This window comes from Vanellus vanellus (assembly GCF_965231255.1).
Source record: "Vanellus vanellus genome assembly, chromosome: 13".
NCBI lineage: Eukaryota > Metazoa > Chordata > Aves > Charadriiformes > Charadriidae > Vanellus > Vanellus vanellus.
In genome coordinates this window covers 4,631,258-4,659,219 of record NC_138918.1, presented here as the reverse complement: position 1 = coordinate 4,659,219, position 27,962 = coordinate 4,631,258, and the positions used below count along the sequence as shown (strand labels likewise).

Sequence of the window (27,962 nt, the reverse complement as noted above, 5' to 3'; positions counted from 1 at the left end):
CGGCAAATGGGGAGAAGCGGCGCTAACCACTCCCAGCGGAGGGGCGGCACAGGCGGATGAGACGTGTGAGGGGGAGAACCCCCGACGGAGCCCCCCGCCCCGCCGGGCAGCCTGCAGGCAGCCTTGCCCTCCCCAGGAAGGCTCTCTCGCCACGCCTGCTCTGGGGCAGCTCTTGGGAGGAGGCAGGAGCACTCGCTCAGCTCCGGCCGAGAAGGGGGCGCGCCGAAAACCAACATCAAATCCGCACCTACGGGAGGACAACGGCGTGGGAAGAGGGGGAGGGAACACGGGGTGGACAACGCAACTCACATGCCAGCCTCACAGCAGGCTCTTCCATCACGAAGCGAATTCCCGGCGCTCCCGGGCACCTCTGCCCCAGCGACGCGGAGGGGATAAGGATGAGACGCCGCCTCGACCGCGCCGGCGGCGGCAGCAGCAGCAGCGCGGACAGCACCCGCCCCGTCCTGCCGCGCTGAGCGGCGTTTCAGAACCGGGGACAGCGACACTTCAGAACCGGGGACAGCGCCCGCCGCAGCGCCATGGGGGGCCGCGCCCGCCCCGCGCCTCTGGAGTGAAACGGACCCGGCCCCGACGCGCACATGTAAGCTGGTGCCCCTGCGGGGAGCGGCGGGCAGCCGCGGGGGTTCTGCCTCTTCCAGAGCCGAGTCTCCTTTCAGGTCCTTCGAGAAGAGCCCTGGCTCTAATGCCGGTCCCTAGTCATGCACTTGGAAGTTTTGTCGGGGTTAGAAGTGTCTCGGTGCGACTTGGTCTCCTGCAAGCCTGAGTACCCGCTGGCGTGAGTGAGGTGGGTGGCTGTGTGTGTAATTGGTTTGGCTTTTTACCCGTGGAATTTGTGTAAACATGCTTGGTCTCTGTGTACCTTGAAGGGCTTGTTGTTTGTTACCAGCCACATAGTTTGGAGCCACGTTGTTGTCTTCTCTTGTAGCTGGGTGAATTTTTTAAGGGTTTGTTTTTCCTGGAAACAGTGTGGTGAAGGTGAAATGAGGAAAAATGCAAGGTGTAAATACGGGACACTGTATCATGCCTGTTGCAGCTTATTGGGTCTAATGGTTGTCAGGAGTCCTTCTCGCCACATTTTTTCTTGTCTTGAAATAACTATTAAGTGAGCAATGAAAAGGGCGCAGCAATAGGGAAGAACGAAATACAGCCAGAACCGAGATTACCAGTTCTTTTCAGAGCTTTTTCTTTCTCTTTTTAATAGAACTGTTTGTTGAAAATCAGCGTTACACTGCCCCCTGCTTGCAAAATTAGAAATATTTTTTGTTGCTCTCATCAGTAGTAAAAATTTATGAATGAACAGGTATTCCTCTGTTGTGTTCTCAGTATAATTTGAGCTGAGTTTTGGAGTGCTTCAACAGTGAGTGTGAATTACTCCTAGTTCCCAAAGCCGGATTAAAAAAAAAAAAAACAAAACAAAAAGAAAAAAAAAATAGGTCTCGTCATGCCAGTTCATTTGGTGGTCAAACATGTTAATGAATGGACAGTAGGAGATAATGTAAAAATAATCTTGATTTTGGTATATCTATCTCACATGAGTTCTATGATGCCATTGTAATAATCATTCATCTTCACAAGGGGAGCAAGCAAGGAAGGAAGGGAAATAAAATCCAAGACATATTCTAAAACAAGAAGAAATTGAATATAAGAACCAAGGTAATTTACAGTCCATCCTGCTGAAAAAGTCTTGTTTTGGTGTGTGACATTTCTTTGGAATGGGAAAGAAAATGCTGATGCTTAGTTTATATGAAGGGGAAGGGTGAGACAACTGAGAAGCTGTGCATGGGTTTTGGTGAAAAAGAGTTGGTAGAAAGCCAAATTCCATTTCCTTTTTTCAAACCACAGGGCAAAGCTGCCTCCTTTCTAACAGAGATCAGGGACGACATGAAAATTTAGATGCTGGTAAAGATTTGGTGGGCTGTCCTCAATGTTTCTAGGCTTTTGGTCTCAGAACTTATGCTTCGTGACAAGAAGACAATCGGAGTGTTAGTGTCAGCATCCTTTAATGACATGAGAGGCCGGGTTTGTTTTCCTTAATGTATCTCACCCTGCCATTTTTTAAAGGGATTTGAAAAGGTGTGGTTTTGCTGACTGCACCTGTACTTCCACAAGGAGAGAAGCCTGTTTTCAAACTTTGACCTTGAAATATCATTTTCTTTTATCTATATGAGCAGTGGGAATGGTGGGGAGGGGATATTATTTCCTGCAACTGCTTTGTAGAACTGCTTTGCAAGTGAATAAATATCTGCCTGAATAGAGCTAAAAATTCCATTAATTGTCCCTGGATATGTATGCCACTTTTCACGCAGGAGAAAGACCATATTGTTAACAGTACTGAATTGGTGTGTTGGACAGCCCAAGATTAAATAAAATAGTACTTAAGCATTTGAAAGCATAGAAAGCTTTGGAATAAACTGAAAAAAAAAAAAAATCAAAAGCAAACAACCAAAATGATACTGAGTTTGTATACATTGAAAGTCAACAATATGTGAAAACTGACACTTAAAACTTTTGTCTTAAAGCATAACATCCTGACTTAAGGTAAGATTTAGAAGGCTATTTAAGATATCAGAGAAAAAGAGGGTATCAAAGAGCTCTGGTAATACATGCCTACACAGCATTTGGAACACCAGAGAAGCCTATTGCATATAGGATAATAAATATGTGCAGTTTGTGTTCAGTCTGCACTCCTGACCTAAAGTCTGGAGTCTGCAACAAAATAGGTTGCAAATTTTTTAACTAAAAGATGCAACATCCTACTATATTTGTTCTGAACAATTTGACTTACTTGCTCTTAAAGGATTCATTTCTGTATCAATTTGTGTCTGCTTGTAGAACTTAATTTCTTTAATTTTAATTCATGTTTATAGCATGTCTTGAGGTTTTCGGTATTGGAAGCAAGGGTTACTAGAGAAAAATGGTCCATTTGATGTATAAAAGCTCTGGCAATTCCAAAGAGGCCTCAGGGAGTCCTGATTCTTTTTAGAAATATTGGTGTAAGTAGAAAGAAAAATAATAAGTAAAGTGTCAATCTGACAGTTTCTGAGGCTCTGCAGGAGCCAAGGGTAATGCTTTCAAAAGGGCTTTCAGAAACTTAAATTTTCTTTTTAGCCAGACAGAGTCAATGTCTCATCAAAGCCTACTCTGATGGTTGCTTTAGCCAACGTGGGGCATAGTAATGGTTACTTATCCTGAGTTTCTTCTGTAGTTTCTGGACAAAGGGGGCCATTGAAAGGGCACAGGGAGACTCCTGCCAGCCTCTCTTCACTAAGTGAAAGCAAGCGCAAAGAATAGTCAGAGACCATAAGTTCTTAAAACTGCCTTTGTTAATGCCCTACTCAATTTTTAGGCTTTAAGACAAGTAAAGGTTGACATCACCTGAGAATTCAAGAATTGTTGCAGTGCCCAGTATCCATCGATTTCAATAGCTATTCAGACTTCAGATGTTTTGAAAACTCAAACAGATACTATTCAGCCTGTCCTACATGTTTTCAAAGTTCTGGTTCATAGCCATGTGTAAAAACTCCAATTTAGCCTCTGAAGGCATTTAGGACTTTGAACATTTCCTGCAAGCCTTAGCTCTAGGCAGTAGCCCTGCCCCTCCATAGCTTCTTGTGTGGGACTAGAGAGGCAGCAGGAGGTCCTGTGTGACACAGTCTGGAGCACTGTGGAAAGGATGACCAAGGAGAAAGGATGTTTGCTGGGGTAAACTCAATAGCAGGACAGTTTCCTTCCTACGTCTACCTTGTCCTACGTGTCTGGCGCTCAGACCAGCTAAGAAAGTGTGGTTGCAAAACCAGAGCGCTTCAGCTTCAACAGTTTGTTCAGTGACACCACATTAAGAACAAATCTCATGTTACTCCATGTTCACCGTTCAGATATCGAGTGTCTCACTGCCTAGTACCATCAGTGCAAGCTGCAAGGACGTACTCAAAGCCACTTTAATTAGAAGCCGAGGTGCTCCCAGAGGTTGATTTGTTAAGAGCTAAATCACCTTTCAGAAATTGCTATTCCTCTCCACTCACCACAGGAGTCCAGACATCTTATGGCTTCCTCAGCCGTGTAAAGCTGGATGGGCTTTGCTGTAAGCAGCACTTAGGCCCTAAAATTTTTTGGTTTTCTTTTCCCAGAACATTTTCTCTCCAACAACACTGCATACATTGGCATTCTTTCCTAGAAAAACACAATATTTAATTGCAGTGCCTGATGAGTTTGATCACTAGCTGTCTCAATAAAATATGCAAATACAGAGTCATTTCAATGCAAAGCACCTTTAAACAAAAATGGTAAGATAAATGCAATCAAGTCACGATTACTTTTTTTAAGAGGGCACATTACACACGCTCAGTAAATACGATTAGTTCTAAAACTGCCTGTACATAACTGAAAAGCAGAATAGAAAAAGGTGCAGAGTACAGTCATGACATTACAGTAGGGTTCAGACTCCAAGATCTTCAGCTACTGCATATATTACTCTCTACACTACCACTCCTCTATCATGATTCAGTGCTCAGGTCAAACATAATTATAACTTTCTTTTCAGAACAGGAGTTCATAGCTGAGCATCTCTCATGAAATTATTCAAAGTTAAAAGTATAATTTTTTATTCATCTCCTGTTCTCTATAAAGATGATAAAGCGCGATAGCTGAGATACTGATCTTCTCTGCTCATGAGCAAGGCTGGGGTCACAATTCATCTGAGGTGAAGCCCTCTGAATTATGGTGCTCCTGCCCTTACCTGCAGGCAGTGGAGATGAACTTTGTGCTGTAGGGACACCACTGCAGAACATTTATTGTAAGATAAATGTTGTATAGTAATTATCTCTTCAGAGGGCAGGTCTGCTTTTCTGTTTCCTCTTTTTCTGAGGTAATTTCTGTTGCTAGAAAAAGTGTATGAAACCACTGCTCTCTGAATTGAGGAAAGCAAAATGAAGGTCCTTTTTTTTAGCATGTTGTTGCATACACAACAAACCAGTGGCAATTAGCTCTAGGCCAAACTCTAACCTCCTTTCTTGGGCAAAAATCTTAGAACTGGAACAATGGTAATATTTTATGTAGTTTTAAGTTTACTTTGGGTATTATTGTAAGGTTATCTGTCCCACCTATCTGGGTTCTCATTTGCAGGTAATAACATACCAGGAGAGAAAATCTTTCTAAGAAAAAAAGGACAAATTATCAAGAATTATACTTTGACACCAGGAAAATGACTAATAGATTCCTCACTGCTGGAAATGTTCCACATTTCTGAGCTGCTTCCAGTACCAACCATTAAATATAACAACAAATATAAGGTTGCCAAATATCTTACCATGCAATATTTTTAGAACGTAAAAATATATGGTTTCTGAAAATCAGAAAAGCCCAGTGGAATTCCCCCAGCTTGAAGCAGCTATTGCAATTATCTGCCCTAAAATATTTAGGTATGTGCAATCTTGCCACACTCATGGCTCATCACTGAGCAGCTACTGGAGGTGGATCAGTTTCCACTTGATCCCAGCAACAGTTGCTTAAGCCATCACCAACTCATCCTTTCAAGTTGCTTAACATTTTAAGAGGTTTAATTCATCATCCAGGAAATCCCAAGATTGCAAATGCATAAAGTGCTTTCTGGAATTATAAGTCCCCATCTAACAAAGTCACAGTTCAGAAATGTTTATTTGTATGTATAGTCCTTACTTGAACTCAGTAAACTGACTTCAGTGCAGGTTTAAAACTTAAATGCTGTCCTGAATAGCCAAGGGCAAGGGCTCCAGTTTAGAGAGGCACTTTTGCAATGCTTAAATACTTCATTTTAAGCACATGTTAGTCCTCTTGGCCTCACTGGGACTGCTTCTGAGATGAAAGCTAATTGCTGGGGACATTGTGTGTGCGTCTCCATGTGTGTGCAAGTGTGTTTGCAAAATTTGGACTCCATTGAAATCAATGGAATGTGCACCGTCAACTTCAAAGGGACCCCGATTTTACCTCAGGCATTTTACTGCTTTAGAGACTTCTGTCTCCATGACAGTGTTAGATATGTCAATGGTATATTTTTTTAGCTGTTACTGTTTTCTCTTATAGAAAAAGTCATGCAGTCTTGGGAATTAATTTGTTTAAACCTACCTCCTTCATTATTCTTCTGCCCCTCGTCTCTGTGCACTTCTTCAACTTCCAACCATACTGGAAGGAATTAGTTTTAAGATTCATACAGCACTTTATCTCTCAGTGGAGCATGGGACAATATGTTCAGTTTCTCCCAGTTTTTATTAAGTTGTTATGCATTAAAGCTGAGGGGGAGACGTTCTTGATTATGAACCTTGCTTTCAACTTTGTATAGTCACAAAATTGCTTTCTTAGGATTTATTTAAATTTTAATGTAGCTGCTATAAAATTGCTGTAAAATTCGTTTGAAACTCTTCAGTACTAGCTTTCGGTTCACCAGTAAAAAAGTGATGAATTAAAATAATAGATACAAATGTATATGTTAGTTCCATAAGAACAGCTACCTTGAGAATTCTTGTGTCCTGGTACTTTAGCTATTTTGGGTGTTCCTGATACCCTCTGTTTTCCCATTTTTTTGCTTGATTGCCTTACTCTTTTCTTCTCCTGAAGAACATATTATTGAAGGCAATGTATTTACTCCACTTTGTCTCCTAGCACCTTTCCCTCTTGTCATTCAAAACAACTCTTTCAAACTCCAGTAGTATTTTTTTCAGAGCAACACATGAACTTTTCATTGATTGAAGGTCAAAACTGACTTGGAGAACAGATGGAGCATGGAAAGATGAACCTTTGCCACCCACTGAGCATTAACACCTGCTTATTTGTTACATCTGCCCACTGTAGCTTAGAGGCTCCTGAAAATTTTACTCAAGTGATTTAGGACTTGCTACTGGATTGAGTGCAAATGCTTTTTGTGAAAGAGGTGTTGTTTTTACCTTTTTACTCAGGCTGCACATTCTGTAGGCTTAGGATGGCAATTAACTCCACATGTTTAGACTCCAAAAGAGGGAATATGATTTTGTTGAGATGCTACTGCAATAAAATGAAAAAAGAAGAACAACCAGCGAGATGGCACCGAATGCAAAGTGTGAATGTTCCAAAAAGACAGATAGATTAAGGTTTTCTGTTATTTCATACAACGGGGTGTTTAATCCCCTCTGATTTGCACATAACATAGTTTACTTTGGAGGTTCCGGAGAAGGTAGAAGAAGAATAGTTTGTCTCCATCACACTGACTCCAAGTGAAGACATTTCAGGCACATAATCAGTGAGGAAACTAATGACGTTTTTGGATCTGCCCTCCGTTTGTGGTCAGATACCTGTGTTCTTGTCTTTCTGCAGTAGCTCTCTGAAAGATGCTTATTGGAGAGTGATGTGACACTAAATCAGGAGCTATCCTTGTGTTTTACAAGACTGGCCCTTGGATTCATGTCTTTGTATTTAAAGTAGCTGCCAACTGTGTTTCAGGGAGAAAATTAGACAGTCATTCATTAAACCATTCTAGATCAGGAAACAGAAAAATGGTATGATGCAGCCTGAAAAAAACAGTGAATTAATAGGTGGTTCACTTGTACCAGCTGAATCTTAGCAGGATATGTAATATCTTTATCCTTATTACTGTGTGTTTAAAATTAGAAGCATGCTTTTCTACTTTATGGAACATAGTTTATTGGCCTGACCCAAGGTCTACTGACATGGGGAGTCCTGCTAACTTTCTTTAGCTTGCCTTGTACCCTCAAGGATAACACTCAAGAATAGTAATTAGGAGAACCATCAAGGTGTGGATGTCATTCCTAAATACCGTGTAATGAAGTTTGAAACAATAAAAATGAAAAACAATGTGTTCACACTTTTTTTTTGGCTATTTCTCAAGTTAAGAATGTGCTGTGTATCCTTGTTGAAATCCAGAAGAGTATACAAGTCAGAAGAGAACTTGCCTGTTGTTCAGAAAACTAATTTTCTTTATTCCACATGTATCCTAAATGATTTTAAACAATGGCCCAGATCATAAAAAGCTGACAAGATCTGATCATAATGAGACATTTCTAACCTTATTTCAGGGTATGTGAGATTATGAATCTCCAAGAATATAACCAACTTTCCTTTCCGGTTTTCTGCAGGTTGAGAAACAGCAATTATAAAAACATGCATCGAAGGCACACAACCCTTCGGGAGAAGGGCCGGAGGCAGGCCATCCGGGGCCCAGCCTACATGTTCAATGAGAAAGGCACCAGCCTGACTGCAGAAGAGGAACGTTTTCTCGATTCTGCAGAATATGGCAACATTCCCGTTGTGCGAAAAATGCTGGAGGAATCCAAAACCTTGAACTTTAATTGCGTCGATTATATGGGACAAAATGCCCTACAGTTAGCTGTAGGGAATGAGCATCTGGAAGTGACGGAGCTCCTCCTCAAAAAGGAGAATCTTGCTCGAGTTGGAGATGCACTTTTGTTAGCGATCAGTAAAGGATACGTGCGCATTGTAGAAGCAATATTGAACCATCCAGCCTTTGCACAAGGACAGCGTCTCACACTGAGTCCCCTAGAGCAGGAACTGAGAGATGATGATTTTTATGCCTACGATGAAGATGGAACTCGGTTCTCCCATGACATTACCCCTATCATACTTGCTGCCCACTGCCAGGAGTATGAAATCGTTCACATCTTACTTCTAAAAGGCGCGCGGATTGAAAGGCCACATGACTATTTTTGCAAGTGCAACGAATGTATTGAGAAGCAGAGGAAAGATTCCTTTAGTCACTCTCGATCGAGAATGAATGCCTACAAAGGATTAGCCAGTGCCGCTTATTTGTCTCTTTCCAGTGAAGACCCTGTCCTTACTGCTTTAGAGCTAAGCAATGAATTGGCCAGACTAGCCAACATTGAAACTGAATTTAAGGTAATTTACCACTGTGCCTTTTTCCTTGGGCTGAATATGTTCAGGGTACTGTATGTTTTACCTGTTTGATCAAGTCTTGGTTGGCCGTTTGAAGGGTTGGGGGAGGAAACAGAAGCTACAGAAACTGGCAGGTGTGTTAACTACACATAGATTCAGACCACTGTGCGTCCTCCAGTTAATAAATATTTGGAACTGAATATTGCATATTATAGCAGAGCCATCCTTACTTCGAGTTTTTATGTTGCACTCTGTGATTGCGTAGAATCTCTAGTTTGCAGCAGGAATAAAAAATAGATTATTACCAAAATGGAGACTCATTTTTTGTAAGAAAGGTAAGTCTTTTTAATTGAGCAATCTATTTTAGAGGCAGAGCTCTAGAGGCTGATTTAATGGATTAAGAATCCAGTACATCTAGTTCTGTTACAATGATAAAAAGTATAAATTAAGCAATTTGGGGTTTCTGTAAAATAATTTAAATTCCATTGCATATTAATGCTTTAATACTGCATCTGTATATGATGAATTTCATGAAAAAAGAGGTGGGGAATGATCAAGAGATTGTTATGAAGTTTATCATCATGCCAAACATAACAGTAGAACTTGCAGAACTCTCTTACAAGTTATTCAAGTTTGCCATTATCATAATGACTTTGTAAATGTCCAATGTCATTTGCATTATTTTTCTAAGTCATTTACATGACATAAATAACATTGTCTCCATTTCTAAAATAAATTAGTCATGAAAAAACTAATTTTCAATGGCTCAGTCATCAACATAAGACTGTTTTCTGACTTATGACTATTGTGCAGCTACAGTGACACTGGGGTAATAAAATCTATTTTGTGAGTAAACTGGGGTAGGATGCCTGCCAGGAATCCATTATTTTTAATTTAGAAAACTATTCAACTGTTAAAGCATCCATTTCAGGATTTGTAGCTGTTCTCTCTCCAATTTAAAAGTGGCGAGAAACCACGTTCTCAAGCTGTTGCCTTTGAAACCCTGTAGCAAGTCTCTAGAAGGAAACGATACCCAAACCGCTGAGCTCTTTTCACAATAAAATTAGGGCAAAGACTTGCAAACTTTTTTTACCCTTCAGAATTGGAAGGGCACAACAATTTATAAAGGAGTTTTCACTTTCATGGCATCCAGTCCTAGAAAAGCAACCCCATTGGGTTCAGTGAATCTGGCTGCCTGATTGAGATTATTCCAGTATGAAAACTCTGTGTGGTCACACCCACAGTTAACAACATTAATATCTCATTAATGTTCCAGCTTCTTTTCAGCAGAAAAATGTATATTGTTTGGAGCATGAGACGCATCAGTATTGCATGCCTGTCAGTTCTGATAAGCGTCTCGCTGCAGAAAAATAAACCTATTTCTACCAGAATCCCTCCTTTTGTTCACAGAGCTGCCAGCACGGTCTAGACTGGCACTGGCAGGTACATGAATCCTCCAGGAGCAAACAAGCAATCAAATGTTAAATAGTGTCATGCTGGTTATATCTCCCCAGCACTGGCAAATGAATGCGAGTAAATCCATACAGGAAAATCATTAGAAACGCTTTGCCAAATTACTGTATTTCCAGTAAGGCTTTCAAATTTCATTGCCTTATTGGAGGTGCCACGCATATCTACGTATGTTAGTGAAGTACCTCAGAAGTACCCAACTTCGAAGTTGTCATATTCCTTTAGTATATTAATGCTTCCACAAATAAGACGCATCTCAAGATTATAATGTATTCTCTCTGTAGAAAAAAAAATCAGATACATGTATTTATGCTAAAATATTTATTCTTATTAACATAATCAGTCTGATGTGGAATGGGGTATTAATAAAACAGTAGGGTTTTTTCACAGAACATGACATTTTGAGAATTTATTTCTAGAAAAGAATGTGATTGCTGAAAATGTATTTAAGCAGCCCACAAATGATGAAAATTTATGAAATCAGACAAGCTCCAGAGGACGCATTTTTTGTGCCTTAAAAAAATACTTTCCTAGACATTTTAGGTTTTTTTGCTAAAGTTCTGTAATTACAATTGGTGCTCAAGAGATTTATAAAATTATCACTTGGGATTATTTCAGAGTAGTTATTTATATGCAATCTTAGCAATACAGTTTTCAGGAGGTACAAAAAGTCCTTGAAGTGGAAGGTGGACAAATAGTAATTAAGGGTTAGATAACCTACCTCTGAAGAAACTCCTAGCATGAGCTAATTAAAATATAAATGCAGTACTTCTCACCTGCTGCTTGCTGCCCTAAATCTCTTATGCAACAGCACCATTAAGCACATCAAACTGAAGAGTCAGTACATACGCTATGTTTTTAGAGAACATGAAATTTTTTAGGTGAGTTGCATCTTTGCGCAGAAATGAAAGGTGAAACAAAAGAGCCACTTGAACAAGAAATGTTGCATTAGCTGTGGTTGGCCATAGTTTGAGAGAGACTGTAATGAAGATTACCAGGTGAAAGGAATTTTATCAATTCTTTTTTACAGTGGCAGAAGGTGAGTAGATTGTTCTCACCCTAAATTGCTAAGATTCAGTCATACACTGCAGTTCTTATGAAATGTCTTTGCATGAGCATCGCACATCACAAAGTAGTATGGGAGTGTTACGAAGTTGAAAATGGGAGTCTGGACATACACTAGATCACACTGCTGGCCTTCAGCAGCCTTTCTGTTGACTGATCAATAGGTCTTTAATAGCAAGAGTAGATTTTCTGGCCATCAGTCTGGAGTGGATATACCGCCCTACTGAACTCCTTTCTTGATGTGTTGATTTTGGCTCAAAAGCAAGATCAAGACAGTCAGCTACTATGTGGCTTCCCACAAGCTGAAAAGAATAATAACAGTGGAAGGTTGGAGCTGTAAGAAAGAGGGAAGGTGTCAGAGCCGATCAATGCTGATGGTTTTACAGGAGCAGATACTCTATTGGGGTAAATTAGTGCTTTTTCACTGAAGCTTAGATGAGGCCACAGAACATGAAGATCTGTCCCAGTATCTAGAACAAATTTATAGTTTGGATCAATGTTCCTGTGCCTTTACTTCAGGCAAATGGCAGCTGTTCCAATGTTTATCGAAGAGAAGGTAAAAAAAAAGTGGAATAAAGTTACATTCATAGAAGTAATTCTGTTTTTTCCCTTAAATTCTCTAGTGTCAAAGTCTTGCAAAAGATTTTCTTATTAATAGGAGAAAACAAATTGCTTTGAAAGATGTAGTCCATGAGTTTAGAAATAAATAATTCCCCTCCCCCAAAATAAGATGAAAAATATTGAACTGGTTGTTTCTACTGAAAATACTGGCAATGTGATTGCGCTGAATGCTTTGGCAATTAGCCTAGAAACAGGTGGGTAGGAAACCCCTCAGAGGTGGATTCTTGAAATTTCAGAAAAGAGGGAAGTAAATGTCAGCGTCACTGTGCATGTTTGCAGGTCTTTATGCAATAATACCCTTCTGTAGTGGAGGCAGTTCAAGTTGAAAAAACCACCTCAATTCAGTGCTTTGCCATTTTTGTATATCCCATTTGAAAGCTCAAAATTAAGAACCAGTGCATGAGTTTCTCATTCTTTCCAGTTTTATTTTTGTGTTTTAAAAAGAAATAAATTAACATCCACTGGATGATGGGCAATACGTATAGGGGGCCTGATTTAGTCCACTGGATTAGGCCCTTGGTCTGCATTGCCCTTGGAAAGAGAGAGAAAGAGAAGGGAACCTTCTTCCCTTTGGGGACTAGGGGGATCCTAGCTCTGCTAGGCTGAAATTATTTGTTTTCTCCCTCAAAACAGCTTCATATTTTAATCAATGGGCTAAGGGTTGTTTTCCACCCTTCAGGGAAAACTACAAATCACATTAAATTTGTCCTATAATTCTAGTTTAATTTTACTTTTGATTTTTAATTGACATAAAACCCCTCAGTTTCCCACCTGGTTGTCCCTACAGTCTCCAGACACATACTCACTAATGAAATGCCATCTTGGAATTTAGGCAAATTATAGCTTAATACCTCCCAATCAGTTTGTCTATATTTCATATTGTGTTAAGACGTTTTACAACTTCTAAGTAGAGCTGAGTGTTAAACACAGCTGACTTTAAAAGGAGATGTTACGCATCTGAAGCTAGTGGACCATGTTGCGCTTTTACTCAAATAGAAAAAAAAATCTGTGTACTTTGCCATTTCTTTCAAAGTTGGTAGACTTTGGGCCTGAGTCATAAAGCAAATAATCCTTCTCTCTTCTATCACTGTATTCTGTTTGTTTTGCTTATGCAAGAAAGCTTGATGTCACTTCCAGTGTGAAAAAAACAGCCAGGATTTGTCCATATGAACAAGTCATCACCCGTGAGCCTGGCTGATGAGAGTTGCTCTCCTCTGTGGTCCAGAGAAATCAATTTTCTCTGTGTCACCTTGGTGCAGATGTCTTTGCAATTACCAGCTGTCCACAGCCAGGTGACTCATTTCTAAGACTGGAATATTAAAAGCAGAGTCAACAGAATCATTTTTATATGTCCATTGAGCCCCTTAGGAAATTGCATTTCCAGCAAACAGTCTGGGGGAAATGCCCTCGCAACTGCCTTCAACAGCAGTACCAGGCGTAATATTACTATCCACGTCCTGGACACAGGGAGCGAAACACAGAATTATACCTCTCTTTACTGCTTTTCTTAAAGCTGTGACTGTGCGCTCCTGTTCCTGGTGAGATCCCACTCTACACCCAGGTCTGTTTTACAGCTTTGCGCGCTCTCAAATTAGACTACATGCTTGTGTACGTCAGGAAACGTCCTTGTGATGAAGACAATCAGCCAATTCATTCCATTTAGCAATCCAGACAAATGAAATCATAGAATTGCAAAGGAGGCTATGAAAAGATCTCACCAACCACAAGTGGTAAATAAGGTCTCAGCTCCTGTTGATTAAAACATTACTGAAGGCATCATCAAAGCCAACACCTGGAAGACATACACTGAGTGGTCTTCATTCATCAATCCTACCAACATTGTCAGTTCATTTACTACAGCATAACATGTTTTGCTGCTAAAATACATGCCCCTTGCTGTCACTTTTCTTTTGAACGTTGTCCTTTCTCTAAAAAAGTTTGGGAACCAAAAGCAGACTTTAGCTGTGGGCCTGCTCTCGTGTGCAGGCGAGCATCACGTCCAGGCTCAGCTGGCAGATGGACTGCAACTGGCTGCTGTGCTATTTGTGGGGAGCGATGGCTTGTGTGGCAGCAAGTCAAGTGTGTAGATGCCTGCAGAGATATGCCTGCTAGGAACCGCTTGTTGTTTCACCGGGGCTGCAGTAATGCAAAACAGCTGAGGCTCAAATCCCTAAATTCTCATGATGCCGAAAGAGTGGCAAAAGAGCCCTCGGAGACTCAATGACTTCTATCTGTTAGGGATGATCTGCATGCCTGCGGCGCAGCTCTTGCTCCAGTAAGTCAGCCACACCTTTTTTCTACCTAAATATGAATTGTTAACTTCACAGGATGTGCTTGGCCTGAACTTTTTAAGAGAAACAACCTTGTAAATTTGCTCAGTATTTCTGGCTTTATCTCTGCAAATGAGAAACAGGAACCAGATCCTCCACTTTGAGGAGGCACTCTGCTGCCATTGCAAGGCAATAAGCACTGGCATATCTGCTTATATCTTGCTGAGAAGCTGCGGATTTTTAGGGATTGTGGCTCTGCAGCATTGAGAAGACCTCCTAACCTCTTAGTTTCTCAGGCCATCTGCAAATCATGGGCATGGCTGAGGATAAATACATCAGGGATTGTAAACTTTCCCCATATTGATTGCTGAACTTGGTGAGATTTTATTTAATGAAAGAATTCTAACTCTTCAAACACAAAATAAATAGTTTTGGGTTTTTTAAATGTGTAGGAAGATTAGAGGGCATGGTAGTAAATATAGATAACATAAGATATAAAAATTATGTGAAGGCTAAAGAAAACTTGGAAAGACAATGTGATTGCAAAAGTTGAACTCTGTGGTCCCGACTGGGAAATATTTTGGCATGAAACCTACATGCTCCATGGAGTTAATAAAATTATTATTAGACTATTGCTTTTTGAAATGATTGACAAAAAAAAAAAAAAAGAAAATAGGAAAGGGCAAAAACCACTGGGAAGCAAAATAGTAGGAAGGGGAAATATTTTGTGAGAATGGAGGATGGCAGTGAACTTGGAAAGAAGAAAATTCTTAAAACCATCTGTCTGTAAACCAGTAAGACTGTACTTAGAAACTCTGCTTCCTACCCAAACTGAACAAACTCCGAGACTTGTTTGCTCTCAGGACTGACTGAATGGAGATAACTCCTGAAACTCATCTCCCATTAAAAAAAGACATTGTCATGGGAACCTCCTTAATTAGCCTCATGAACACTCTTGTAAAACTGTCAGTTAATTTTTGCACTCTGGCCCATTCTTCCTTGAGTGATCCTTTTATCCCTGCATAATCTCTCACCTCAACATACTCTCTGGCAGACGTCTTGCTTCTGATGTATTTGGGAACACCTTTTATGAGTCATATTTATTATTTCAGTGAGGTGCTCTTTGAGGCTTTAGTGTTTTTATCTGGCCTTACTTTAGGCTTTCATTTATTTTCCAAGAATTCCTGTTATTTTCTATTTCTTTCTTCCAGACAGGACTTGCATTTTGTAAATAGATGTCTTTTTACTTGTGCAACTTCCTTTTTTTTTTTTTCTGCTGTTTCACTTTGCTGGGTTTTGGGGAGAGAAGACGGAAGGGAACTTCAGAAATCTGGCCTGGTAGGCAGAATATATTCATTCCCTTTTACTACTGTTTTTATTTTCTCCTGCACGAGTATCATCAATTCCTCTTTTGAAAATTAAACATCACCTTTATAAAGTTTTGAGTGTATGAGTGGTCACTATTCCGCAGTGATTGCCTCTTGCGTGAGGTCCTGTACAGTTGAGAAGCAGCTGTTATTTCTCCTCCTGTGCGTTTTCTGACAAGCACTCCAAAAAAGCAGCTCTTGAGATTGAGAACCACCTTTTCCCATTGCATCCCTTTCCTCTGCTACCTCTTCTGACTCTCATATTGCTAAATTTCTAATTGAGAGAGCAGGCCACAAGGTTATTCAGCTTTATCCCAAATTAATGCCTGATGACAATGGGCTTTGATGTGGCCGGGCCAGAACATCCCTTTCAGGCCCTTTTTGTGTTGCAATTCGTGTTCTAATTAGCTTGTTCTCTGCTTCTCCTGTTGGCTCTATGCTACTTCAGTACCTTTGGCTTCTCCAGGGGAGATCCGTGCTGCCTTTGAAGCCGTCTTAGTACTCAAAGTCAAGAGGATGACTCACTTTTTGATTTCTTTGATCTAAACATGCATGATACCTGAGAAAGACCAAAAACTTATACATTGCTAAATGTATTTACGCTGCTAGTGCATAGTCAAGAGTTGTGCACTTCTGTGGAAATGATGAAAAATGCTATTTCTAAAGATACACCAGTAATCTATAACCTTTTTTCCCCAAGTTTTTTGGATATGAACTTTTCCAGGTCAGTCTTTAATGAGAACATTATTTTTCCTGGGAGATGGGGCCAGGGGTGTGGTTTGGTGTTTTTCAGCCTTAAAGAAGAACTGTTTGTTCTTCCCTTCCCCCCCTCTACTCCCCCATCTAAAAGTTACTTTTCTCTACTGCCTCAAAAACATGTGTATTTAAAAGCCACGATTCGTTTTTCAATTTTCACCTGGGCAAAACAAATACATAAGCAGGTACAACCAATTACCCAATTCATAATACAGGAAAGAATCGAGTCCCAGTAAACCAGGAAAACAAATTTCCTATTATTAAAATTTCAACTTATTGTTGGAACAAAACTGGTATTAAAATGAGAGAGGAAATTAAAAATTATCATGGAAATAGCCTGGGACAAGGGGAATATTTTTAAGCCTTGTAGTGAAATTTGTGTTTGGCTCGCTGAGTGGGACTCTCTCTGTACATGAAGAACTCATTCCCGTGCTGTTCTTTTTCAGAGACAAATCCACTAATAATAGACGCTACATTGAGTTTGTCTTGAGAGCAAAATTAATTAATTGCAGATATGTTTTGCATGGATGTGTAGCAGAGACTATGAAAAATGGTTGTAGAGAACACTCCTGACCTTAAAAAAAAAACCCCAAACTTATGAGTTTTGTATTGTTCTCTTTAAATATTTATAAATTTAGAAATATCCTCTATATTTTGAAAGCTGTTATTGCAAGTGCTCTCTCTATGTCTATTCTGTGATTAAATCATTTTCTGCCTGGCACACTGCCCAAGCAAAATGGTTTTGAAATGTTGCATGAGAAGAAAATCTCCGAAGCTTTTCAGAGTGGTTTAGAACCGATGCCAAAGCTGTGATGCCTGGAGCTATCTTGCAAAAAATATATTTGTATCTGCAAATGCGAAGGTATGTTAACATCTGTCTCTGTCTATTCACAGTAAAACAGAGTAGTAGATGCTGTGATTCATAGTGAAGGGTATAACTCAGCCGTCTACAACCCACATCTGCACCTGTAAAAAATAAGACCATTATTCATGAAAGTTGTAACTCTAGCGACAGAACGAGCCACTGAGCAGTCACATAAAATTGGATCCTGGCCACTGACTACAAGGTCGTTTAACCTACTTTATGGATGATTGAGTGACATTGTTGTTAAAATCTCTCAGCTAACTTTGGTCAAAAAAAAAAAAAAAGAAAAAGAAAACCTCTGTAAATTTGACAAAATACTTTCTGCAGGGAAATGTTCTCTTCACTTTCCCAGAGGAACAAGCCCGTGTCTCTGTTTTGAAAGAGTGGAGGGCAAAAAAGATTCTTTCAACACATCAAATCAGAGACAATGAATCAGTGTAAGAAAACGTAATGTTTTCATTAATGCCTAAAGGTTTTTGTTCCCTTCCAAAAATTGTTGGAAGAAACTTTTGGCATTTGGAGATAGCAAGACAGAAGGAAGCCTGGAAATATTTGTATCTCCCAGAGGGTACAGCTGGGACACTTTTGCTTCCCTTGATGCTACTGCAAGTGAGACTTTTGGCAATGCCAGTTTGCGCACCATCAGTGCAGTGTTTGTTACCCCTTACAGCTCCTTGGGAAGTAATTTCCAGTCCTACTCAGTTAAGGATGAACAGCATGGCAACGGCGGCACTTACAGCTTACTGTTTCCAGTTTGATTGCACATTAACAGCCCTAACACTAGAGCAGGATTCCAGTTTTGGTGATCAACAGCCGTGATCACAAAAATATAAAATAACACAGAATCCCCTTATAATCGTTAATGAGAGACAACAGGTAGATTCACGAGCTGGGTGGGAAGGGGAGAGCAGTAGAAATGGTTCACATAACAAAGCAGCACAGCTGCAGCCTCGCCACTGTCATCGTTATTGCAGAAGCGCTTTAATGTAGATAAGTTTTAAAAAGTGAACCACGTGACATTTTAGCCAAGTAGAGAGACAAGTGCAAAATCTGGAACCAGTTGTGGTTGGGCATATTTTAGTTGCTTTAAGGTCGTTTTGCTCCTGGGATTTCAGTGTTTCCTTACAAATAAGCAGCCCATCCTCCATCAAGAGTGCATTTCTGTCAAGTTGAAAAATCCCTATCAATGAGCACGTTTTCAAGGCATCTGAAGGGCAGGAGTCGGTAAGAGTGGTGAGCAGAGTTAACTCCCTTACACATAAATAATCCTGGGAGGAATCTGTAGCAAAAGAGGGGAAAACTCAGCAATATTCATGTGTTTGTTCCTCCCTTGCCAGAAACACCTGATATTAAATTTCTGAACGTGAAGCTTCAACACTCCAGTAACTGGGTTGCACCGGGGCTGTCAGTGTGCTTTCTCTCTGCATGAATGGCTGGTGACTTTTATTTTTCCTCTCTTGTGGTCTGCTGTGGTGATTATATTAAGTGCAGGTTTTCCATATAGTTCTTAAACCCCGGGTATGACAGAAGAATTTAGAAATTATTTTTTGTTATGTAAAGTGACTTCTATAAATCATTCTGGACTGCCAAAGCTTAGTGGCAACTAATTTTACTGAGCCATGATTTTCAGGAAATACGATTGTGTGTGTGACATTTTACGTAGAGTAACTTGGAGCATATTGAATATATTTAGAAGAAAGGGATTTAGAGTTGAGAGGTCTCCTTTTTGTCCTTCTTGAATCGGAACTTCTGATAGTGAATGTGAGGGGAGAGTCATTTACCTTTGATACAGACAATCTCTGAGAATTTTGTGGTCAGGGTGAAGCATAATAAAGCTTGTAACATGTTAATAAGGAATGTAAAGTCTTTTGACTAAATAGAAGAAAAAAAACAACTGACATTTTGAGATGATCTGTTGTGTGTGGAAGAGATATGTATGAGGGCAAGGTTAAATACAGGGTTGTATTAAATTAAAGTTACTGTGATATAAAAGTCAAATTAAATTAATATAGTGCATATGTGTATTGCGGAGTCATATACACCACACACAGCCGAGTAAAGGTCAGCTGCTATCTAGTGTGAAGATAGAAGAGACATTTAACTGGCTTTTGGGAGCTCTTTAGTGGAAGTGATGCTGTGATAACTGTTCTGCTTTTCAGAGACAAGGAGTTAAGAAAATTGTTTGGTTTTGGAGATGAATTTGATTCTAGGAATGAAGACGGTTTGCCTGTGTTGTCTTAGCCTTTTCTGTGCAAGCACTACTTCTCTACAACAGCTTTTTGAGTACAGATGCTCAGAAGGATGAACATAACAGCTATAATGACTGTCACAAACCCAGCTGACAGGCGACAAATGGTTTAGAAATACTTTCAAAATGTAATTAAACATAAAACTTCAGCTTAATAACAATGTTATTAATTTCACATTTTGTATTTTATAACAGCTTTAACATGGGAGAAAAGTCCCAGTAGTTAGCAAAATCATGGCTCATTTGACTGTCATGTCGTCTTAGGATTTGTTGAAACCACGATTTCATCCTCACCCTTTGAAAGAAATATGTGAAGTGAAGCCGGTGGGCTAACCGGTGGGGCTCATCTGGGGCTGACCGTTGCCCATAGGTTCCTCTCTTTGTACAACTGAGAGATAAGAGATGGCATCTTGGATTAAGAGATCCAGCACAGCAAACTCCTCCATCCGCAGTTGTATCAGTAGGTAGGATTTATGCTCTACCACAATCTTTCCCAACGATCTGGGCTATCCCACAGAAATTTACCTCTGTCTCTCCAGCCTCCAAGCAATTAAGGGGAGACAAACTCCTCCGTGCCACCTCTCTCTGCTCTGCCGGCTGCCCAGCCCAGGTGCCAGGGGACCTTCTGCTTGCGCAGGCAGATGGAGGATGCTGTGGCAGAGCCGAACTGCCCAGGACTTGCCTCAGCCGTGGCCCTCGCTGCCGCTCCAGAGAGGAGCAGCTCGTGTTTCTCTGCCAGCTTTGCTGCCAGCTGCTAGTAGCACTGTGATAAATAGGGGGAATGATTTGGCCGGTTGCCTGTGTTTAGTTAGCAGTGACAGAGTGTTTTCCTTTCTTACCCACTGAGCGTGCAAGACAAAATGAGTTCTGGTATTCAGACTGGTGCACCTACTCGGTGGTAATGCGGAGGGGGCTCCTGCCACCTGCAGCTGGTTGTTTTGAAAGGAAAGACATGTTGGCCTTGTCCATCCTAGTCACTGGGTCCTCTGCAGTGACTACAGAGCTTGTATGACTTTGAGCTTGCCCTTACTAGTACAGTCACCATTCATCTCGGAGAGTTTTCTCAGAGCACTTAACTGATATGAAATTACGCAGTAACACGGTTACCTTTCCTCCTCCCCTTGGTACCAAGAGGGGGCACGCTCTGGAGCCCCAAAGACAAAGATATTTTTCAGAAAGACATTATCTAATTATTGGAGGGGAAAACAGATGGAAAATGATGCTTTCATCATTGCAATATCAGTTCAATACAGTATCGGTAAGCTTTGTGTTTAATTAGTAACACTGAATGCCCAAGCATTCGGCTAATACCAGCATTGGTTCTTAGGGAATAGTTAGGAGCCAGGCAGTTTATTGCGAGCAAGATGACTGGTTTCCAAAGACCGCTTCTTATTATTCACGTTGGGCAAGGATATCCACTGGAACTACAAATGAGCATAATTAGGACTATTGCTCTGAATAGAATAATAATACTAGATCAGCAGATGGGAGAATGGGAGTCAGGTACGTTTATCCAAGGCACTGTAGGGAATTAATATCATATTAATGAATGTGAATGAAGTAACACGTTCTGAGGATCTCAAGTCCAACATTAAAGAGGATGCAGATGGGAAGTGATTTAGTTTATCCCTCATTGTGCTGTTAATTGTTGTTATTGTAGATAATTATAATGAACCCATCCTCACTGCCTCTAGGCAGACTATCCACTGGATTGTGGATAAACAGGAATGGTATACAAACAATTTTACATCACCACAAAATGGTGCTAGGTACTTTAGTGGCTATGTTTTTTGGGCATTTACATGATGAAAAAAGGCAGTTTTATGGAATATAATTTGTTGCAGGGAACTTTACACCGGTGCACGTGGAAATTGCTCATTGCCAAGTGTGTCATTCCATTGTCACTACCCAAGCTCCAGGATGTGGACACATTTCAGAACAGAAAAAAGTAATTCTACAGTTTTTATGTTCATATTTGTGCTTAAGAAAGTGCTGCAACATCGCTTCTAAGTCTGCTCTTCTTAGAGAGAGGATGATGTCCATATGATCGAGAGTGCTCAGTGCCAGGACTTTGCAGCTGGGATCAAATTTTTCCAAAGTGCCCAGTTGCTACTTGGGTGGTGTGGGGACCAGAATTTCATCCGCTCTGATGCTTGTGACTAGTTTTCGAAGGAGCTGTTGTTGCCTGGACGTTGGGAACTGTTGGCTGTTTGAAATCTGTAAGACATATGGTTATTTTAGTTACCGATGTAGTTGCATCACAGCTCTCAGTTAAGCCAGCGTTCACTTGCAGGCTGGATTTAGGAGTCTTTCTCCTGATATGCATGTGCAGTTTGTAGCCAAAATTACCGTGAGAGATGGGGCTCATAGAGCCTCTGAACATATAAATATCTTCCTTGAGCAAGCTGAAGGTGCCAAATTCAGCTCAGCTTAGTGAATAAACGTAGCTGTGTTAAGCAAATAATAGCTTTAAATTTAAATCCATTATTTTCCCCCTGTTTTCCCCATCTGGTTTTCAGAAAACGTAGGGGTTTCAAGCAGCTGAGCTGAAAAAAACCACACAGTTGAAGGAGAGGATCTAACGCATTTAGCACGAGGAAACTATCTATTCAGCCTCAAACTGTATCGAAAATGTGGCTCTTCCCCAGCGGAGCTTGTAACAGACAGATCAGGAATGTAATAAAAATGGGAAAATGCCAGAGAGAAAAAGTATGGATGGCATGTGAAATGAGGAGCTTGGCCTAGAGGTAACTTCTGTGCTTTGATACATCTGGCACATCAGAGCTGCAGATCTGCTGCCCGTTGTCGGGTGTGTAAGTGCTCTGTTGAAAACGGAATAGGTGACAAACAAAAGCAGCTTACCCCAACCCTGCATGGACTCCTGCCCCTGTGAAATGCATCTGGGGGTAAAAGAGAAATTCTTTCTGCAGGATAATAAAAGTAAGGGTGAGATAAAGGTTCCTCTAATGCAATGGGCATTTTTCAAAATAAGAAAAGCCATTTCTCAGTGTCATGTTCCCACGCAAGGAGCAATAAAATAATGGAAAGGGATTGGGAGTCTTGCACTGCATCATCCTGAGCTTGCTTCTGCTGCTGACATTAACAGATCTTAAACTCTTCTTCACCAAGAGAATTAGCAGCATGTTATTTTACAATGTGCAGTTTTGCCATGGTTTAGGCCAAATTTGCTACTCTGGACCTGGGGGACCCCAGATGGGACCAACAGATGCTCCCCTCTACCCCTCTTCAAAGAGAGAGGCAGAGGAGGAAAAAGAGACTTATGAGTTTAGAAGGAACTAAACTACTTTAATGAAATATTAATAATAAAATAAAAAGAAATAATGAAATATATACAAAACCGTATCAAGCTCCCGAGATGACAGTCACGTCACCGGCTGGCACGGGGGCAGTCCCAGACTGGACTCAGTGACGGACGGGAACTGGATTCCGGATCTGGATTCAGGATCGGGATCACAGGCAGACGAACAAAGTCCTCCTCAGACATCGGCCATTGAAGGAAGAGCCCGTGACCCTTTGATCCCTCAGCTTTTATACTGAGCATGAGGCAGATGGGATGGAATACCCCGTTGGTCAGTTTTGGGTCACCTGTCCTGTCCGCTCCTCCCCGCAGGTGGGACCCCACTATGCTTTTCCGCTTTCGACCCTCCAACGTGGCAAATAACACAGTTGGTTGGCCGTGGGGGTTATAGCAATAAGCATAAGCGAGAGCCTCTCTGCATCCCATGCCTGGGCATCAGCTATAAACACAGCTCTTATCGCTCTGAGAGAGTGAACACTGTCTGCACAATATGCAGTTAATTTCAGTTGTTAGAAGAGGCCCAGCTAAGAAGCGAAGTTACTGAACAAAATTGGTTCTGTTTTACCTCAAACCAGGACAAGTTTGTATTTAATAAAGAGAGGAATTTGACAGGACACAGGGAGATGGACCTTCTCCTTCACTGAATGTGTGTATTCCCTGCATTTTGCATGCCAAAGCATTTAGTTAATACCTCTGTATAGCCTGTCCTGTTTATGTGACATTCAGGGACTCAATAGTTTATCTTCTGAAAACAGGTGTTTCAGCATAAACATTCAAATGAGCTGGGAAAATCTGCAAGAAGGTAAAAAACCCAACTTTTAAGTAGTTGAGGAATCAAAAGCATGCGACTTATTTTTGACGTGGGTTTGAAAACCAGCTGAGACGGTATGAAAGAGAAGTACATCAAGCACCAAATGCTATCTTATGCTGAAAAGCTGCTATGACAACCTTGAGATTTTAAATACTTTAATTTTAAAAAAATTATTGTCAACCAACATAATTTATGTTCTAAGTATATTTAAATATCTTCGGAGACTTGGAATAGGGTGTTAGTTCTATGCTGAATAGCACTGATGTTTCTGCACGCATGCGTGCTACAGAGATGCTCAGTAATGGTACTTGTCAAGAAGAAGGTGACATTGTGGGAAAGGAGAGGAGGAGATGGAGGTGTTCTTTAGGCAACTTCTTAGACATGTATTAGAAAAAAAGATTGTACTCTGTTCAGGGTGAGAATTTAAATAAGTCAAGTAATCCACTAATTTCAGTGTAGAGAGAGTTCACATGTACAGGCAACTTATTTTAAGTTTCAAATAGAAAAAAATCAATATAAGTAATAAAAAAGTTGTGAGTGGACTGATTCTGAAATTTCTTATGCTGAGGAATCTAAAACTTTGGCTAAAGAGTCAGGAATTTTGCTCAGTCTCAGTCCTTAGCTTTCTCCTAGGATTATGTGACTGGATTCTTGCCTTTACTTCCCCAAATAATCCATCCATTAATTTTATATTTAAAAAAAAATAATTCAAATAATTTTGTTTCTTAAAAAAAATGTTTCAAGTGGATATCAAAGTGAAGCATTTTGCATTTTCCAATGCTTTTGTTGATAGAAAGAGCTTGCAAAATTTATTCATTGGGTTTGGTCCCACAGAAGCTGTGTTTGTCACAAAAATGAACAATTTCCCAGAAGCAATTATTGGTGGAGTTGGTGGATACATAACAGCTAGAGTGCAAAAGAGTAGAAACAAAACAGGGAGGTGCAAACCCATCCTTTCTGCTTCTTTTGACAGTTGGAACATTATTATTGAAGATTACACATATGCCTGGACCAGCAAAGGATGCTGTAAAAACACAGTTATAAATTTTAAGAGATTTGCTAACTCCAGCACAGAAATCATTAACACCATCTTCTTTAATGATTTGATATATCTACCAGAGGATAGGTATAAGGTGAAATCCAAATTCAATGATTGATTGATTTCTTACTGCTTTTTCCCCTTGTTGAAGGGGTACGCTGCCTCAGACATCAGCTTCTGCGGTACATATGAAGAGATGAATTGCACCCAGAAAGCTTAACTTATGGACGAGAAAAGAGGCACACACAAAAAAATCTTATGGTAAATCAGTCAGTAAAACTGCCATTTGAATCCCTGCAAAGTTGCAAGGGATGTTATTTTCATGGCTCATTGGAAGCCACACAATTTTTGGTCCTCAGTCAAAGCATACTTTTGTTTTCCGGACTTCTTTGGCCAAAAATAATGTCAACGCAGACAGCAGTGTCTGCTTTGTCCTTGGGCTCTTTCATTGGATACATCTCTTGGTGTCTCCTGACACTCCCTCGTAGGATCTAAAACCACCCTTCGCCTGGAGGCACTGCCCCTCCGCTCCCCGTGCTGCAGCCTGGCACTCCGGAGAGCAAACAGCCGCCGCGTTTCTCTTGGCTCCCTTTAGAAAGGTCCAAATTGCTTGGAGAGAACAGAGGCACACTTCTGAGATATCAAACTCTTGTATTTGAACAGATTGCATATTATGTTATGCTCGATGGGGGTGAAGAAGTCAAGGTCTGGATCACTGAAAAAATGAACCCGCGGCATCTGTTGCTACTTCCATCATACTTAGTAACATGCACCTGAGTAGGGAAGTGTTTTAAATGAGCACTTGGCTTTATTTTCGGAGACCTGCCCACTGAATATGACACAGTACACCCAAAACTCAAAAAAATCCGTGATGTGCTGCGGCTTAAGAAGGTAGAGAACATAAACCAACTGGATGTTGTGCTTTCTGGAAAATTAACTGTACTGCCTTGGCATAGTCTGTGCGTGTAGGCATTTAGTCGGGGAACAATAGAAATGCACTCGGCTGTATTCAAATGTGTCAGCAGTTACGTGCACAGTCGACAGAGCTCTTTGGAAGGGGTGCTCAGTGCACTTCAGATGATGACCTGGTTACACGAGCAGGATCGGTGCAGGGGCCTCTCGGAGCGTCTCTTCTCATCGCCTTCCCTCCCACAGGCCTTGTGCTTTTTTTCATTCCTAAACATATGGCCAGTCACAGACAGTGTAAATACCTAGAAGGAAAGTTGTCCAACAGCTTCTAAACGGGCTTGTGCATATTTCATGTGATAGCTAATTGGTAAATATTTATAAGCACTTTGAATATTTGACATGATGGTTTATTTAAAAATTCGATCTCAAAACTAGCATGTAATATTACTGGCTTTCTGCTTCCCCTCCCCTTTCCCCCTTTCTCTTACCTTTGTTTTCTTTCTACAGCCATTTTTATTTGGGGGCGTTTTCATTTTCACAGAATTACTTCTCCATTTTATTTCTTCTCTGATGCTTCGCCTCAAAATGATAATCTGAGCAACGCAATGAAGTAGTTCTCTCCATGATATGTGTATGCGTGATGTAGATTAAACACAAAGAGCCAAGAGCTTCAAGGAAACATAAAGAGATGCTCTGTGCAATGTACCTACAGCTTTCATTTGCACAGCAAATTTAATGCTACCCAGAAATGCCAGATTTACTGCCAAGCGCACGGCTCCCGCATTGCTCACAGATGGGAGGTGGCATTCAGCGGATTTGCGCCGTGCAGTCGATCTGTGAATGCTCTGAGAGCGCGCAGAGCCTTTCTGGTGCTATGATAGCCCCTGTTACAGATGCTGGGCATTCGTGTCCATTGGTTCCAGAAATTGTGGATTTGTGTTGAAGTTCTCTAATTCCAGTGGAGCAGATTTATAAGGCAGACGTGAGCCCTTGAGAAATGGTGGCTTTGATATATAGCTGCCATCCTCTGTCTGCTCTCCTTTTATTCGGCAAAAAATATGCATATTGATAAGCAGCATTAGGCTCCTTTTTTTTTTTCTAGAAAAAGGTCTGTAGATTATATCATTCTGAGACAGATATGTGGTTATATATTCAAAGGGGAACTCTCCTGTGATAGTATCTTTCTGAGCACAACTCTGACCCTGAAGGACAGGCTAACAGAACAATTCGTTGTGTACAGGACAGCGGTAAAAATGGTGAATCTTGGAAATGGTGAATCTCTGGTTGGAATATCTAGTGATGGGTTGTGATTCCTGCCTTGCTCTTTACAGATGTTATCTGGAAGCAGTTATTAGAGTGGATCTAATTATATATCCTCAATGGTGACATATGGAGTGATTTCCATGAATAGTGCACTTGCACAGGTTGTTCTGTACTTGTGTGTCATGCGCTGCCCTGTAGGTCTGTGGCCCCATTTCCAGTAACAACTGCGCTGTGAATAATCTACAATAATTACAACCAGAACCACTGCAGGTTGATTGACAAACTAATCCCACTTTGAAATTTCCAAAGCTCAAAAAAAAAGATCGTTTCAGTGCTTCACTGAAACACGTGCTTGCAAGTATTTCAACGGCGTCAACAGGACTTAAACATAAACCCAAGCGTGTTCCTGGACCTGCGACTGGGAAGGCAGAAGGCTCGGAAGCAATTTTGAGCTGGAAGATGTTTGTAATTGCATACACAATGGTTTGATTCTCTTATTTTCTGAACCATTGGCCCCGCTTCAGTTTCTGGTGAAAGCTCATCTATGCTGAGGGGTTCAGCAAATCTCAGACTTGCTCACTGTACGTTGCAGCACCGAGGGCAGACTTCTCTGTGTTCCGTCCAAGGCGCACCCGCAATGTTGGCATTCCAGAGGTAGGCTCCCATAGACGAAGAAGTTCCTTTTCGATCCTTGACTGAGATTGCTTTTGAAACAGCTATTTTTTTTTCATTAACTAGCCAAGATAGCTTGCTGGTCTTACTTTCTCTCATTTCATTTAACTTTTTACTCAGACTGTATCCCGATGACATGAAACAGCTCTTTTCTGAAGAAATCTGGGTGGTTTTGAACAGATGTGGAGACATGACAGAGTTCATTTAGAACATAATCAAGGGATAATAATAGGGTACTCAGAGATATTGCAGTGAATGACAAGTACCATCAGCCTTTTTAAAAGAGCAAAATTAGACATTTTTAACTCCACATGTACAACAGTGTTAGAAGAAGCAGGAAATGACTAATTTGGAATCCTTTTATTATATTCTAGTTTTTAAAAAATTATATT

General features: G+C 40.7%; 1 protein-coding gene across 2 annotated transcripts in view; it reads left to right on the top strand.

Moving 5' to 3' along the window:
- Window positions 1–8,145: 8,145 nt before the first annotated feature.
- TRPC7 (transient receptor potential cation channel subfamily C member 7) overlaps window positions 8,146–27,962 on the top strand; it is a gene marked incomplete at both ends in the record, with an annotated part of 72,701 nt that continues 52,884 nt past the window's right edge. For both annotated transcript variants that reach the window (XM_082490119.1, XM_082490118.1), the window contains one exon: window positions 8,146–8,898. In XM_082490119.1, the coding sequence (XP_082346245.1) occupies window positions 8,146–8,898 (753 nt within the window). The remainder of the gene's footprint in view (window positions 8,899–27,962) is intronic.